Below are 14,147 nucleotides of genomic sequence, written 5' to 3' on the forward strand. Positions count from 1 at the left end.
GTATTTTTTATAAGAATAAAATTCTTATATTTTATTTTATGAGAAAGAAAAATTCATGTGAGATATAAAAAAGTTTAATTCCCACCGATTGAAAATTAAGTTAATTTCTTTTAATATGTTTTCATAAATTTTTTTTCATATAATAAATATTTTATATGATTTTTTTTAAAAAATAAATGTTAAATAGAGGTTATTTTGTGATGTACCATTTTTTTAATCAATTAAATATATAAAAATCATTCTTTCAAATAATATATATTTAAATATATTTTTTTTAAAAAAAGAATTTTTTTTTTCTCCGAACCAAACAAACTGGGATGCACGTCTATTGTCTAATGTCTTTTCTCATGAAGCAAACGAATGTGAAAGGTGGAAGATGTGCCGGACCCACATCCCCTTTTTTCACCGATACATGCGTGGATTTAGGTGTGGACCCTTTCTTCAAAACGGGCCGCGGCCGCTGGGGCCCAACACCGCTCCATTGATTACCGGGGCCCACATATCTCCCTTAAGTGCGTCCCGTCCCCATCAACACTTCTTTTTACCTTTTCCCTTTTTTTCCTCTTTTTTTTTTCCCGCAGGAACAACTGAACGGACCAGCCCGAAGAACGCGTCACATCGCGCCCCCCCCCCCGGGTAGTTCTATATACACCCCCCCTATTGCTCAGGACACCCCCCAAAAACCAAAAAAAAATACCCAAACTAACCTTTAGTGTAATTACCATATTGCCCTTGAAATTTTCTCAGTACACCCCCCCCCCCCCCTTCCTCCTTCCTCCTCCTCCCCATCCCCCACCTCCCCCCCCTCCTCCCCTCCACCTCCCCGTCCTCCCCTCCACCTCCCCCTCCACCTCCCCGTCCTCCTCCTCCGCCTCCCCCCTCCTCCTCCGCCACCTCCTCTCACTCCTCTTCCCCCACCTCCCCGTCCTCCTTCCTCCTCCTCCCCATCCCCCACCTCCCCCTCCGCCTCCCCCCGCCTCCCCGTCCTCCTCCTCCGCCTCCCCCCTCCTCCTCCGCCGGCGAGGTGCTCGTTGCTCGGGAGATGGCCGGAGAGGTGCTTGAGGCGAGGTTTTTTGGGCGGAAGGGAGAAGCCGGCGGGTGTTTTGGAGGGGAAGAGCGGGGTGGGGGGGGGTTTGGGGGGTGTAGAGAGCAATTTAGGTGAGGGGGTGGGAAGGGTGAGGGGTAATTTAGGAATTTTTAATTTTTTAGGGGTGTCCTTAGCAAATGGGGGGTGTAGAGAGTATTTAATTTTTTTAAAATTTTTGGGGGGTGTCCTGAGCAATAGGGGGGGTGTATATAGAACCAACCCCCCCCCCCCCCCCCCCCCACACCCCCCCACTCCGGATGAAATTTACAATTGTGCCCTTCCGCGGAGACCCGCGGAATGGGGAACCCGTCCGACCTTTCCTCATCGTTTCGTTTACCTATTATTCCGGTCTTTTAATAGTAGAAAAAGAGAGCGCCTTGGATTTAATTCCTCGCTGCAATCCTTTCTGGAACCATCTCTCCGACCCACTCTGCTCCCGCCACGCGTCCCCCCGACGGACGGGTACTCGTGTATGTTACGGGGATTACACGTGGCTGTCATGCAACGGTACTGGAAATGGGCGATAGGAGGGCTCCTGAAAGGGATCCGGGTCGGACGCGACCGCTTATGTTTAGAGGGCGAGGGGGGGAGGGAAGGGGCGGGCGCGGACATGTGGAGCCTCGATCGTGGCGATGCGTGGAAGCGGTGACAGAGGGATGGCGAGGTCGCGGTGGAAGCTTTGGGCATGGCGGATCGAGCCCCCCCTCCTACAAAAACCCTAACCCTACCCGTCTTCCATTCCTGCTATACCCCCTTCCTATCCGCCCAGGTTTGTCGTCCGGTCTCTCTCTCTCCTTCTCTTTCGTCTCGATCGGGCCTTCGTACCGCGGCATTGCTCTCTTTATTGGGTTTTTCCTCGTCCGTTTTGGTTTTGATCTTTTGGATGTGATCTTGGTCGCGATTCGGAATGCGGGGCGTTCTTGATTGATTTGCTTGTTTTCTTGGGTTTTTTTATTTCGTTTTGAGGGTCAATTGATGGATCCTTGGGTGGGTCTTGTGGTTTGGGATCTGCAGGGGTTATTGGAGATGGCGGAGGTACCGAAGCTGCTGTACATTGTGGTCGTGGACGAGGGAGCGAGGGGAGGGAACGAGAAGGACAGCTTGTCGTTCCGGTACACGCGGCCGGTGCTGCAGAGCACGCTCCAGCTCATGGGATGCAAGGCTCGCCATGCCTTCAAGGTTTGCCTCTCAAGATCCGGTGGTTTGGTTCGGTTTTGTTTTATCTTGTGATCTTCTCTCGGTTTTCCTTTTCTTTCTGCTTTTTTTTTTCCGAAGAAAAGAATTGGAATTGGTGATCTGAATGCTTGCGCTCGTTGATTCCGATATTTGTGTCAGGTCTGCGGCCTATGAAGCAAATCCTTGATTTTCTGTTGTTGTAGTTATGCATGCATGGTCAAATTATGTCTTTCCTTTATGTTTTGCTCCTGGTGTATTCAATTTAATGAACTGCTTGAACCAGTGAGATCGAGGGAATTGTAATTATTTGTCATAAAACCCCTAACGAGAGTGATGGACGCATACTTCAGCGTACCAGTCAATTGAAAAGGATATTGACAATTGTTATTTATTTCGTTATATGGATCCATGTTTTTTTGTATTTCTTAAATTGAGTTTTCTGTTAGATTTGAACCACCATTCTAGTTCTGGGATTTATTTATTGCATGTAGACCTTGTTAGATTAAGCTAGCCATCCTCTCTCTCTCTCTCTTTCTCTCCCCCTATTCTCGGAAGATTGCGTCCTGCTGTGCGATGTTTATTTATTTTTCCTGGGGAGAAAACTTGTATTAAGGTTCTTCCAAGTAATCTTTCTCATTTTGGGCCTTCTCTTTTGGTTAGGTGTTAATATCTTGGGCTCTAAAAAGCAGCTGTTTTTCTTGTCAGATTAGCCGGAGAGTATTTGAAGTGATGAGGAGTGAACACATAACAAAATCTGATGCCTCAGAAAGCTCTTCTAGCAAAGAAAATGAACAGCGCCTAGCTGGTTGCTCGAGTCAGGAGGAGGTCAGCAGCCACTCGACTCAAGAGGCTGTAGATACAAGTAGCACAATACCATTTGAGTTGTACAAAAGACTAACAACTGTCGTTGTTACAAGAGAGAACTTTCTAAACGTTGTCTGTGATGCTCTGTCCATGTATAAGTATGTTGGTCCCAATCAAAGAGCAGACTTGCTCCTGGCATGCAGGTAAGACGCCATCTTTATCTTTTGTAGCATGCTATTTTCAACTTTGAAAATTGAGAATGCTAATGGATTTAGCTTGAGATGGTTTGGATCATCTGAGCTATAATGTAGTATTGTATGGATATAACATATCATTACCTCTTATTTAATTGCATTAACAATTCATATACAGCACGCAGAATTATGTGAGTCCTGATTATGGTTTGCACTGTACCTGGTTGTTATATATTTCTTCAAGGTGGCTAATTTACCCTTATGATTGAACAACAGCCAGGCAATTTTTATGTGCCCCTGATGCAAGTTTTTTTATAATAAAATCAGGCTTAGGTCAAGCTCCATGATATTTCTGATGATTCTGGGTGAATGTTGAAAATCCATGATGTTTACTTTCTTTTACTCTGGGAATTGGAAAGAAAATGCCCCTAAATATCCGAGTCAGCAAATTGTTGATCCAAAACTATTGTCCGGTCATAATTAAATGTTGATCGCATTTCCTTATCGACCAATAAATGCTCCATTGAATTTGCTGTTTCTGCATCTCATTGTTAAGCTGACTTCTGAACTCTGATAAACAGGATAGGCTTTGTGCTTTTGTTTTTTTTTCTCAATTAATTAAATTGGCACTCACTATTATTTGCCATATTATTGTGGCTATGCTTGTTTTCGTTGCAGTATGTGGTATGATTTTTCTTTTGGCAGACAGAGCATCTTTCTCTCGCTCTCTTAACTTATTGCTTATCTTCTTATCATTCGATCTATTATTTCTATCTTTGTTGAGCTTCTTTAAGCTTCCAAGAATGATAATAGAAATAAGAAATCTTCACACTACTGATGTCCTAATAACTTCAAGGAGATACAAGTAGTAATGCCATCACATATTATATTCCAATCCAATCTAGCTAGGATGCATTAATGGTTGTCAAATGACGTAAGGAATCCTAGGCATTGACTCTGTTAAGGTTTTAGGTGGCTAGTCGGTGCAGCGGGGTGGAGCTACTCATAGGCTAGGGAGGGCTAATGCCCCTCCCCCACTTCTTACTTCAAGGCTATAGTTGACATGTATGACTCTCTTTGATTTTCTGTTTCCATTATGTGTGGTTCCCCTAACATCCCTGATCTTTCTCTTGTTTACGCATGACCCCCCTCTTACCAAAATTAGAACACTTGAGGGGAATCCGTTAAGGGAAGAGGGAAGAAAAGGGTGGGTGGGTGGGTGGGTGGGTGGGGGGAGGTAACCAATGTGGACATATGTAAGGAAAAGAAAGGGAAATATGGTAGTTACGGAAGGGCGCTATTCAAGGAATTTGGAGAAAGGGGAAATTAACAGAGACATGGAACTATTTATCTCTCCCCCAGCCTGCTGAAATTTTTATCCTACGCCTTCACAAGAAAAATATCTTGCTTTACCTTCCTAAGTAATAAAACATTGTTGGTAAATAGTCCTCTAAATTGTAGCACCAACAATTTATTAGGAATACATCTTAAACACCTACAGTTTTTCTTTTATAATTTCATTTTGTTTAGAGGAAAATGGTGCAGAGCACCACCACTGCTCTAAGATCAGTTTTTGGGATTGCGTTTCCATTTAGCTTTTGTTTTTGAGAAATTTCATTTTTATCACTTTAGATTTCTATTTTTATTGGTCTTTTTTCTGTTCAAAAAGTTTCTTTGTTAAATTTCCTTTTCGTATATATTGGTGTGGCAGTCAAGAAATCTCTATCAAATCCTCATATGTTAAATATAACTATATATTTAGTAGCAAGTTTTTTAGCTTTTTGTATGTCCTCCTGACTTAGTACATGCTTCTTCATAGTACTAGGTATAAGCATTAAGATCCGAAATTGGAAAAAGGAAAAGAAAATAAAGGAAAAGTTACCACTCGATTGACATGGTCTGGCTATTCCTTGATTCCATTTTTCGCCTCACTTTAAGGGATATTTTTCTTTTGTTGGCAGAAAATGAAAATAGTCTCTTGAAATGTCTTAAAATGAATAATCAAAATAAAAATATTTAGTGATATAAATTGTAATTTGTTTTGGGTGAGATATAATTCTTGCCATAAAAATTTAATATAGTTCCTTTGATAGATGTTGGCACAACCTAATATACCATACTATTTTTTTATTAGTTCTTCTACACAAATGAACTTTTATCATTTGAATAATGAATTATTATGGGCCCTTTATATTGAAATCTTGGCTCCACCACTGGGCGGGCACTTGAGTAAAAGTAATATCTAAATTCAATAAAAATTGTATATTTTTGTAATAGAGTCATAGACGGTTCATAAAAGGTTCATGAAATAATGTCATATTAATGAAAAGTTATTGCTAGCTACTTCACTTGTATAATAATGTTATCTTTGATTTACATAATAATTTTTCTGAAAAGTGTAAATTTTCTTGGAACATAACATATTCAAGCTTCAATTAGTGTCCTGTGAGATACGTCATAAGTGAACCTAACTTCATAATTTGTTGAAGTCATGATTCCAAGAACTGCTAGAAGGGGACAGTTCACCCAGTTCTTGGTATTGGTGCAAATGCCCTGGGAAATCAAAACCATATGTATCAGTACATACCAGTCTTACCGGTTCAAATTGGTGCATACCGCCCGTTTTGTATCAAGTGCACCAGTGCAAACTGGATTTTTTATTTTTTTGAAGTTGTCAATTTTGGTATGTACCATCAATAACCGGACTGTACCATTTTGATGGAAAAGTGGTGTGGGGTTTGTTACTAGTATTTAAAACCTTGCTTGAAGTAAATTCTTTTTTCACTCGAAAAGAATACAATGCTTTTTAATAAATCAATGAACATGGTGCCTGCTTGAGAGATAGGTGGGCCCTAGGCACGTAGATGCCCATCTAAGCACTAACTAGGCGCTTGGCGGCTGCCTCCCATACCAAGTGCCCAGGTGGTTAGGTCGTCTAAGTGACTAGGCTAGATCTTCTAGGCATAAGCAGCCAATTGTGGCAATCTCTTGGATCCATTGAATGGTTGATATGCATAAAGGTAAAGGAGAAACTTGACACATGTAAAAAGATAAGCTACCTGGTGCTTTCTTCAAATTTCAGGTGAGTTCCTGTTTACTAGGCGGGCCATTAACAGAATTATCCAGTTATATCCTCAAGCCTCACCATGCTATTGGTACCTGTTAGAGGTGCAATTGTAGGTTTGGAGTTCAAGATTAATTCAACAGGTATGGAGATTCATAATATGGAATGCAGAGCCTTCAAAATGTAAGGAACAGAAGGGGAAAAAAGCATGAAAAAAGAGAGTATAAATTATCAAATTCTTGCAAAGATAAAATCTCTTCTTCTTTATTGAATACCTAATTGATTGAGAGACAACTGAGATCAATTCTATTAAGTGAGGAACGGTTTGGGATTTCCATCACGGTGCTAGAAGTTCATCTGTAGTTAAAAAAAAAGCTTCCATATATAGGTGATCGACCATTGTTTTTCCTTTTTTTTATTTTTTTTATCAATCATTTTTCAGTTGAGGATTCTCTATATACATCTATTTTATAAAACAATTGGCATGGATAACTAACATCTAGGAGGTCATATTTATATAAGAGAATTAGATCTCCCTGTTCTGTTCCATGTTTTTACTAGCACATATACATAGCACACATTAGCGACAGTGCCTTCTGCAGCAACAAAGTCTGGTTCTTCATCTTTAATACTCATGTTACAGTTGTCTGAATTGATTACTTAAAAGTCCTACTGTTTAGTTGGACCAAGTGCATATGTCGTGTGAATCAATTCTCTCACTGCTGATGCCACCAATATTGAAATTTTCTGATAGATAAAGATCTTACTTGTAGTGATGTTGGCATGCCTCCTTTAACATTGACTTATTGGCTTGCTTTATGTTGAGTTTGACTAAATTCAAAGCCTTTTGCTGCAAAGTTCTGAGTGGATGCATTCTACAGCCAATCCTAATGTGAAGTGGTGCCCAATGTGCCATGTTCCATGCTTTTCATTAACTTATGTACAAAGCCTATTCAAGTTTTAGGCTTTACTTTTCTATATATTGTATTTGAATTACTTTCATGCGATCCCTGTCACTTGCTTCTTTTCCCCCTTATTGTAGAATTCGTGAAAGGAAGGAATCTGTGACAGTTCTTTTGTGCGGCACAAGTGGGTGTGGCAAATCTACTTTGTCAGCTTTGCTGGTATATGCGTATGACCTTATAATATAAAATTTTTAGTATAATCTCTGGAATATCTCTGGAATCATGTTTTGATATAGCAGTTGCACTTGGTACAGTTTCTGAATATCATTTTTTTTCCTCTTTTTTTTGCCTTTTAGTCAAAAAGCAAATCAGACTGGCATTTTGCTTTGTTTTCTCCCCTTTTCAGGTAATTCTTCTTGGTGTGTTGCTTTCTGGGGTCATCACAACCTGACTTCTCCCTGTACAGCCCTATAAGATCCTAATAGAACTATCCTGATTATAAAATTTTGTCTTTCTTAATGGATATCTTTAGCAGCACTGTCTATTTTTGTTTCTGGAATCTTCATTTCCAGGCTATTATATATTTGCCACCAATCATCATATTAAGTTGTATGAGCAGAAGCACTTACAGGATAGGGTTACTAGCACAAATATAGGTTGTATGGACCACCTCTAAACTTTTAGCTACCTCTTCCTCATTAATTGTTCATAGTTTATTAGTTGCTTCAGATTTTGATTGCAAAGATGAGCTTTGGATAGAGGCTTATTTATGGTTTATACCATGAAGAGTGTGAACTTGTATATTGTTCAAACCAGTGGGGAAAAAAGAAGGTTGATTTGTGTAGGTGTTCTGATTACTTATTTTTATCAGTTGTCATTCCAACTTTAGTGTATCGCAAACAATACTCTTTAACACTGATTTATATATACCCAGCATAGGACCTTATAAGTGACATAGTTGTGTTTCTTTCTTTCTTTCTTTCTTATTTTGTATGTGTGTTATGCCGCAGATTTCATCATGTCTTTCAGTACATATTTGTTATAGGAAGGTTTTTTTGGCAAATTTTAATACATATATAATCCTAGACAAGTAAAATGTTGAAATAATTAAGTGCATTTAGAAATTTCTTGTATGTTTAGACTCGATTACAGTCCATGAATATTTCCAAACAGGGTAGCAGATTGGGTGTCACAACTGTAATTTCTACTGATTCGATACGCCACATGATGAGGAGCTTTGTGGATGAAAAGCAAAATCCACTTCTTTGGGCGTCAACATATCATGCTGGCGAATGCTTAGATCCAGTGGCAGTTGCCAAAGCAAAGGCTAAACGAAAAGCAAAGAAACGTGCTGTTGTTTCTCATCCGATGGTTAAGGAGGAATTATCTGATGGTACTTTAAATGAAAAATCTGATGGTCGATCCACAGATCCAGTCTCCGGAACTGAGTTGATTGGCAAAAAGCAAATGGCTATCGAGGGATTCAAAGCACAAAGTGAAATGGTTATCGAAAGCCTTGATCGGTTGATCACTGCATGGGAAGAGCGAAAAGAATCTGTTGTTGTTGAGGGTGTCCACCTAAGCCTCAATTTTGTGGTGGGTATTCAGCAGTCTGGTTTTTTTTTTTTTCCTTGTATGGTCCTTTTGGATGATATATCTGCCATTTTTAAGTTATTGGAAAATTGTCCCGTTGGACATATTTCCAGCTCAAGTGTATTTGGTCGGATATAAGGGTATGGAAGTTTTCATGCATAAACTCGTTCAAACCTTGTATTTGATTTCTTTTTGCTTTTAATTGCTAATCACTGGCTTATCTTATTTTCGTCTCGTAGATGGGGCTTATGAAGAAGCATCCTTCAATTATTCCTTTCATGATTTACATTACCAATGAGGACAAACACATGGAACGATTTGCAGTACGTGCAAAATACATGACCCTGGATCCGGCCAAAAATAAATATGTTAAGTACATCCGCAATATCAGAACAATCCAGGAGTATCTCTGCAATCGAGCTGACAAGCATCTGGTGCCAAAAATAAATAATACAAATGTTGACCGGAGTGTGGCAGCCATTCATGCCACTGTGTTCGGTTGCCTACGTAGACGAGAGGCAGGAGACCAGCTGTATGATCCAACTACTAATACAGTGTCTGTAATACGTGAAGAGTATAGAAACCAATGTGCTGCCAACTCTCTGAGTTCAAAGGGAATGTTTCAATTGATCCAGAGAAACGGGTCTTTTAGGCATTTGATGGCGCTTGTTAATACGGATGGATCTGTCGCCAAGGCTTGGCCTGTCGAGTCAGTTGGTCATGGGAAGGCCACATCTGGAAAGGGCATTGAGAAGTTTGTGGGAATCCCTATGTATGGCCCCTTGCAGATTGGGAAGGCAGAGCCCGTTAATCTTCAGTTTGGTAATTTTGGGATCAGTGCATGGCCAAGTGACACAGGGGGTACAAGTCATACAGGAAGCATTGATGACTCAAGGGCTGATGGCACTGATACTGGTAGTAGATATTATTCTTCCTGTTGCAGCTCTCCAAAGATGTCAGATGGACCTGCTAAAGAGGTATATCTTACTCTCATTATTTCTAGTATACTGTTTGGCTGGGAAAAAAATTCTGCATGGGGAAAAAATTCTTGACTTGCAATTAGTCTTGCAAATAAACTTACCAATAATTTAATCCAAAGATAATCTGATTTTCTTGGTGGAATGTTGGTATGATAGCTGTAAATCTCATATTATGTTTTTTGACTGTCCTCCATTTCTAGTCCATTGAAGTCAAGCGGAACAATGTTCAATTGTCTGAATTTAGTCCTGAATGCATAATTGAGCTAAGAAGGATGAAGACAGCTTTTAATAATGATCCATGACATGTATTGGTGAACACTTTCCTGAGACTATGAAATTTATTCTGGTTTAGTTGAGCCGTTTTTAGTCCTGATGATGAGAATGTTTTCTTCCCTCCGATCTTTTTAGGTCTTTTTCTTCTATGATTTCATAATGCATTTACATAGACAAAGCGAGGGATTCTGTTTAGACAGTCGATCAAAGTTTTCTGCCTGAGATATAATTGCAGTTCTCCATATTTTTTGTGATTAAGAGAAAACAACTTTCTCTGACACAATATTTGTGTTTCAATACATCTAGCAGAAGCATCAAAACAAACTAGTGTTTGTAGATCAGACAGACCAGGGTGTGTTGGTAGGCACTTAACCATGAAGGATTTTCCCATGTTCATGGCCAATTTGACTACTTTATTTGCCTTACGGTAATATGCATTAAACTTAATGCTCTCAACCAATCTGGAAATTTCTATTTTGTCAGCTACCCAAGTTCTTATTGTTCAAGGAATGTGCTCACCTTTCTTGAGTGGTTTCAGTTCTGCATATGAATGAAACATTGTCTTCATCCCTTTATCTGGACTTCTGAAGTCTCCAGGAAAACCCATTACCCACTATCAGAATTCAGAAGCCGTCGGATTTCTAGATAACAAAAAATTATGTCACATCATTTCAGGTTCCTGTTAACTGATGCACTGAGATGTTAAAGTGTGTGCCGGCAATAAGTTAAAGTGCCATTTGTTTTGAGTGAAACTAATTTTTGTTAAGATGTTAAATTGTTATCTACTCATTCATCTGGCAGTAATAATTTATATATTCATTAAAGATGCGAGTATGCTAATGCTCGTTATCTTATTATTAAAATATACTTTGTGTACCTGGAATAATAGGTTTATCTTCTTTTTTAGCTAATTCTTATCCTTCTCTTCCAGCTCAAGGAGGAACAGTCTGTGTCTGGTAGTGAAGAAGAAGCTGATGATCCACCTGATGTGGACAGTGATGAGGACCTAAGTGACAGCAAGGAGATCCATGAGGAGGTAAGAACTCGAAAAGACCTTTTATTTTGTTATACTTGAGCGTATTTCAAGCTAGTACTTAAAAATATTTGGATTGTCTGGTAAATTATGGATGATGAGACCGTATGATATGGCGCTTGAAGACCTGACAAGGTCATGCTCGTAAAGGAACGATTATGATGGTTATGGAGAAGAAAAGAACAGTCATCGTATCCAATGATGATGCATGCCTTCTCTTATATCAATCACCGCCTCGTACACGGGATGAGCTATTGTCATGCGACAAGAGCAGGCACAAGGAATCCCAAGGCCTAACAAATAAATATTTCCTCTTATTTAAGGGCTTTGGTTGTTTGATCTAGACATGCTTTGTTGATCACATGCAGAGTTACGTTACGAGGTCTAACTAGTAAGGATTGAAGAAGCTGGATCACCATTTTACTTGGAGAAGTCCATCCCACATAATTGAACACATTCGTGGCACTTCCTGATGGGAGCTTTGGACACTCAATTGGGCATAATTTTACATATTGTGCGCATACAACAACAAGCACAACACATGCTAAGCCCACGCCCTTGGTGGTGTGTGTTTCTACATCTTAAGAATGCATCATCCAAAATACAAACCTAGAACTTCCTTCAAGAAAGAAAAGAAGGGTGTGACTTCTAGGGCATCACCCTAGTCATGTTTCAATAGTTGGCTGTGATTTGTTAATGTAGCAGTCACAAACTAATCTAGAGTCAGAATATTTTTTAAAAAAAAAAAAACACCAAGACGGTTTTAGTAACTCCATAATGGGTTTTATTTTAAAGGAACATCTCATTTGTCCTCTCATGGAAAACTAATAATAGTAAAGGTTTACACATTTATATGAGGTCTAATCAGGCTCTTTACAAGTTGCTATCCATTGGTCGTAGGAATCTGAGCTAAAAAGCATGCTAACTCCCTTTTTTGTTTGGTGAATAATGGATACATCCATGAGAATCAGAATATAAAATGTTCAAAAAATCAACAGAAATATGCAGCTGAGTGCCATAATGCAGTTCCATAATTAGCCGCAACATAAGATGCCATCTAATAAAAGAAAGCGAAAAAAAAAAGAAGGCATTATAACGGGACTGGTATGAAATAATAAGATATTCAACTCTACAGGACTCTGACATGACATGATAATGAACTATATGATTGCAAGTTAACATATGCATCTTTCGTTAAATTCAATTTTCACCCTTTCATTTCAGTGCAAATGATTGGCTTACCTGTGTAATTCTTTTTAATTGTTATTTTTCTATGGACGGAGATGCTAAACATTATTTGAACCTTTTTGAAAGAGTACCGGTTCTATTGTGTTACTTTTTTTCTCAGACAAATTATCTTACCTGTCTTTGATTAATTTCTATTTCGCAGTTGGAAGGTTCTGTTGATGAGAACTCAACCAAGTCTGACGAGGAGTATGACGACTTAGCCATGCGCGATGGCCTGGAGAATGGCTACTGGTCGGATGATGATGAGGGCCCAAACAATGAATGGAAACTAGCAGATGAGAAAAGGCGAACAGTAGATAACTTGGGAACGATAGAGAAGTACCAACACAATCTGGATCTCTTCTTGAAGATAAGCGAGGATGTCACCGAACCGCCATATTCCTACTCCCTGCTCTCTGAGAAAGGTTCGGACATGAAAATGAGGAAGCGTTCGATGAGCGACTCTTTTAGATTCCAAGGCCGGACGCAAAGCATTTCGGCCATAGGTGAGTCTGGGTCGTCGATGTACAGGGGCCCGGTCCTTTCAGTAGCACCTCAGAGGTAAGTAGCCTGACTAGGATTTTGTAGAGCGAGCTCTGGAAGCCTGAGGCGGTAGTTAATCTCTTTCGTGTATTGCTTGTTGAAATGAGCGCATGAGTTGTAGAAGATGTTACGTAATCTATATATGTTGTCTGCCGTTTGATTTTCTTCTATGGCATTTCTCACGGGGTTCCAATCACCTTATCACATAGTTTTCTCTTGGGAAGACTGGTATCCATCAGTGCCGTGCACTCCTACGAAAGAGGGAGGAAGATTCTCGGAATGTTCTACCGACAATGGGGTGATGTGTGTACGTATGTGGTTAGGTGCATCATCGCCTCAATGATTTGCTATTTTGGTGGACCATCTAGTTAGTTAGTGTACAGGTCTATAATGCAAAGTAATGCATGATTGCTGTATGTCGCTGATCATGTTGTTCGATGTGGCAGGATTGACATGTTGATTTATTTCCCCTATGTTAAGAACTCTATTTGGTGGTGCCTCGGCTTCTTTTTCTTTTTCTTTTTTTCGCTTTGCCCCTCTTTTTTTTCGGTCATATGGGATGCCTTGAAGGTCTCTGAGAGGAGGCATCCATGGTAATTACACAGGAGGCATTTGAAATGTACCATCCAAAAGTTGGAGGCCGGAACTTCCCAGGTAGTGGGTGTGGGACGGCCATTACTCAGTTCACCTAATTAGTGACACCCTAGAATCCTAGGCTGTATCTAGTATACTTGGTGAAATATCATATGAAGATTTATGAAAAAGATAGGTAGAGGGTGGGGGATATCATATGAAGGTTTATGATGAAGATAGGTAGAGGGTGGGGGACAGCCATTACTCAGTTCGCCTAATTAGTGATAATCCCCTAGAATCTTAGGCTGTATCTGGTATACTTGGTGCAATATAATATGGAGATTTATGATGAAGATGGCATTTGTCTTTACTATCAGAAATGTAGGGATTTAGCAAACGATTTCGAAAAACAAAAATATCTTATTTTGCATGTTCATAAAGTTTCTTTGAAAGCTGAAAGCAAACAATACCTATATGGAACGGGCCCTTGCGCACTTCTTGAAAGAAAATGACATGTCTCCTATCATGCTTTGCCAAGAAATTCTCCAGGGATAAGGTACCCAGCTTTTGAAAGTTAAACCCAACTAAATCCAACATTGGAGGCATTCCAAGTCATTTTTCAATATATCATCTGGCTAAATGATTGTCAAACAAACTTGGATAAAATCGTGAAGATGGTATTCTGGCTGACAACA

General features: G+C 39.7%; 1 protein-coding gene and 1 long non-coding RNA gene across 2 annotated transcripts; one reads left to right on the plus strand and one right to left on the minus strand.

The window, feature by feature from the left end:
- The first annotated feature begins 1,662 nt into the window (after positions 1-1,662).
- On the plus strand, positions 1,663-13,047 carry LOC103714872 (P-loop NTPase domain-containing protein LPA1-like). The gene is made up of 8 exons (XM_008802310.6): positions 1,663-1,856; positions 2,102-2,266; positions 2,969-3,270; positions 7,368-7,449; positions 8,404-8,826; positions 9,063-9,800; positions 11,008-11,112; positions 12,500-13,047. The coding sequence occupies exons 1-8, from the start codon at positions 1,773-1,775 to the stop codon at positions 12,899-12,901; spliced, it is 2,301 nt and encodes a 766-aa protein (XP_008800532.4). The 5' UTR covers positions 1,663-1,772; the 3' UTR covers positions 12,902-13,047.
- Positions 9,062-11,094, minus strand: LOC108511570 (uncharacterized). The gene is made up of 3 exons (XR_003387117.3): positions 10,954-11,094; positions 10,596-10,717; positions 9,062-9,852 (listed from the first exon to the last, which is right to left on the minus strand). It is a non-coding gene; the product is annotated as an uncharacterized LOC108511570 (long non-coding RNA).
- Positions 13,048-14,147: the final 1,100 nt, after the last annotated feature.

Source organism: Phoenix dactylifera, chromosome 16 (genome assembly GCF_051530095.1).
Source record: "Phoenix dactylifera cultivar Ajwa chromosome 16, Ajwa_hap1_PhDact_Kaust_v1.1, whole genome shotgun sequence".
Classification (NCBI taxonomy): domain Eukaryota; kingdom Viridiplantae; phylum Streptophyta; class Magnoliopsida; order Arecales; family Arecaceae; genus Phoenix; species Phoenix dactylifera.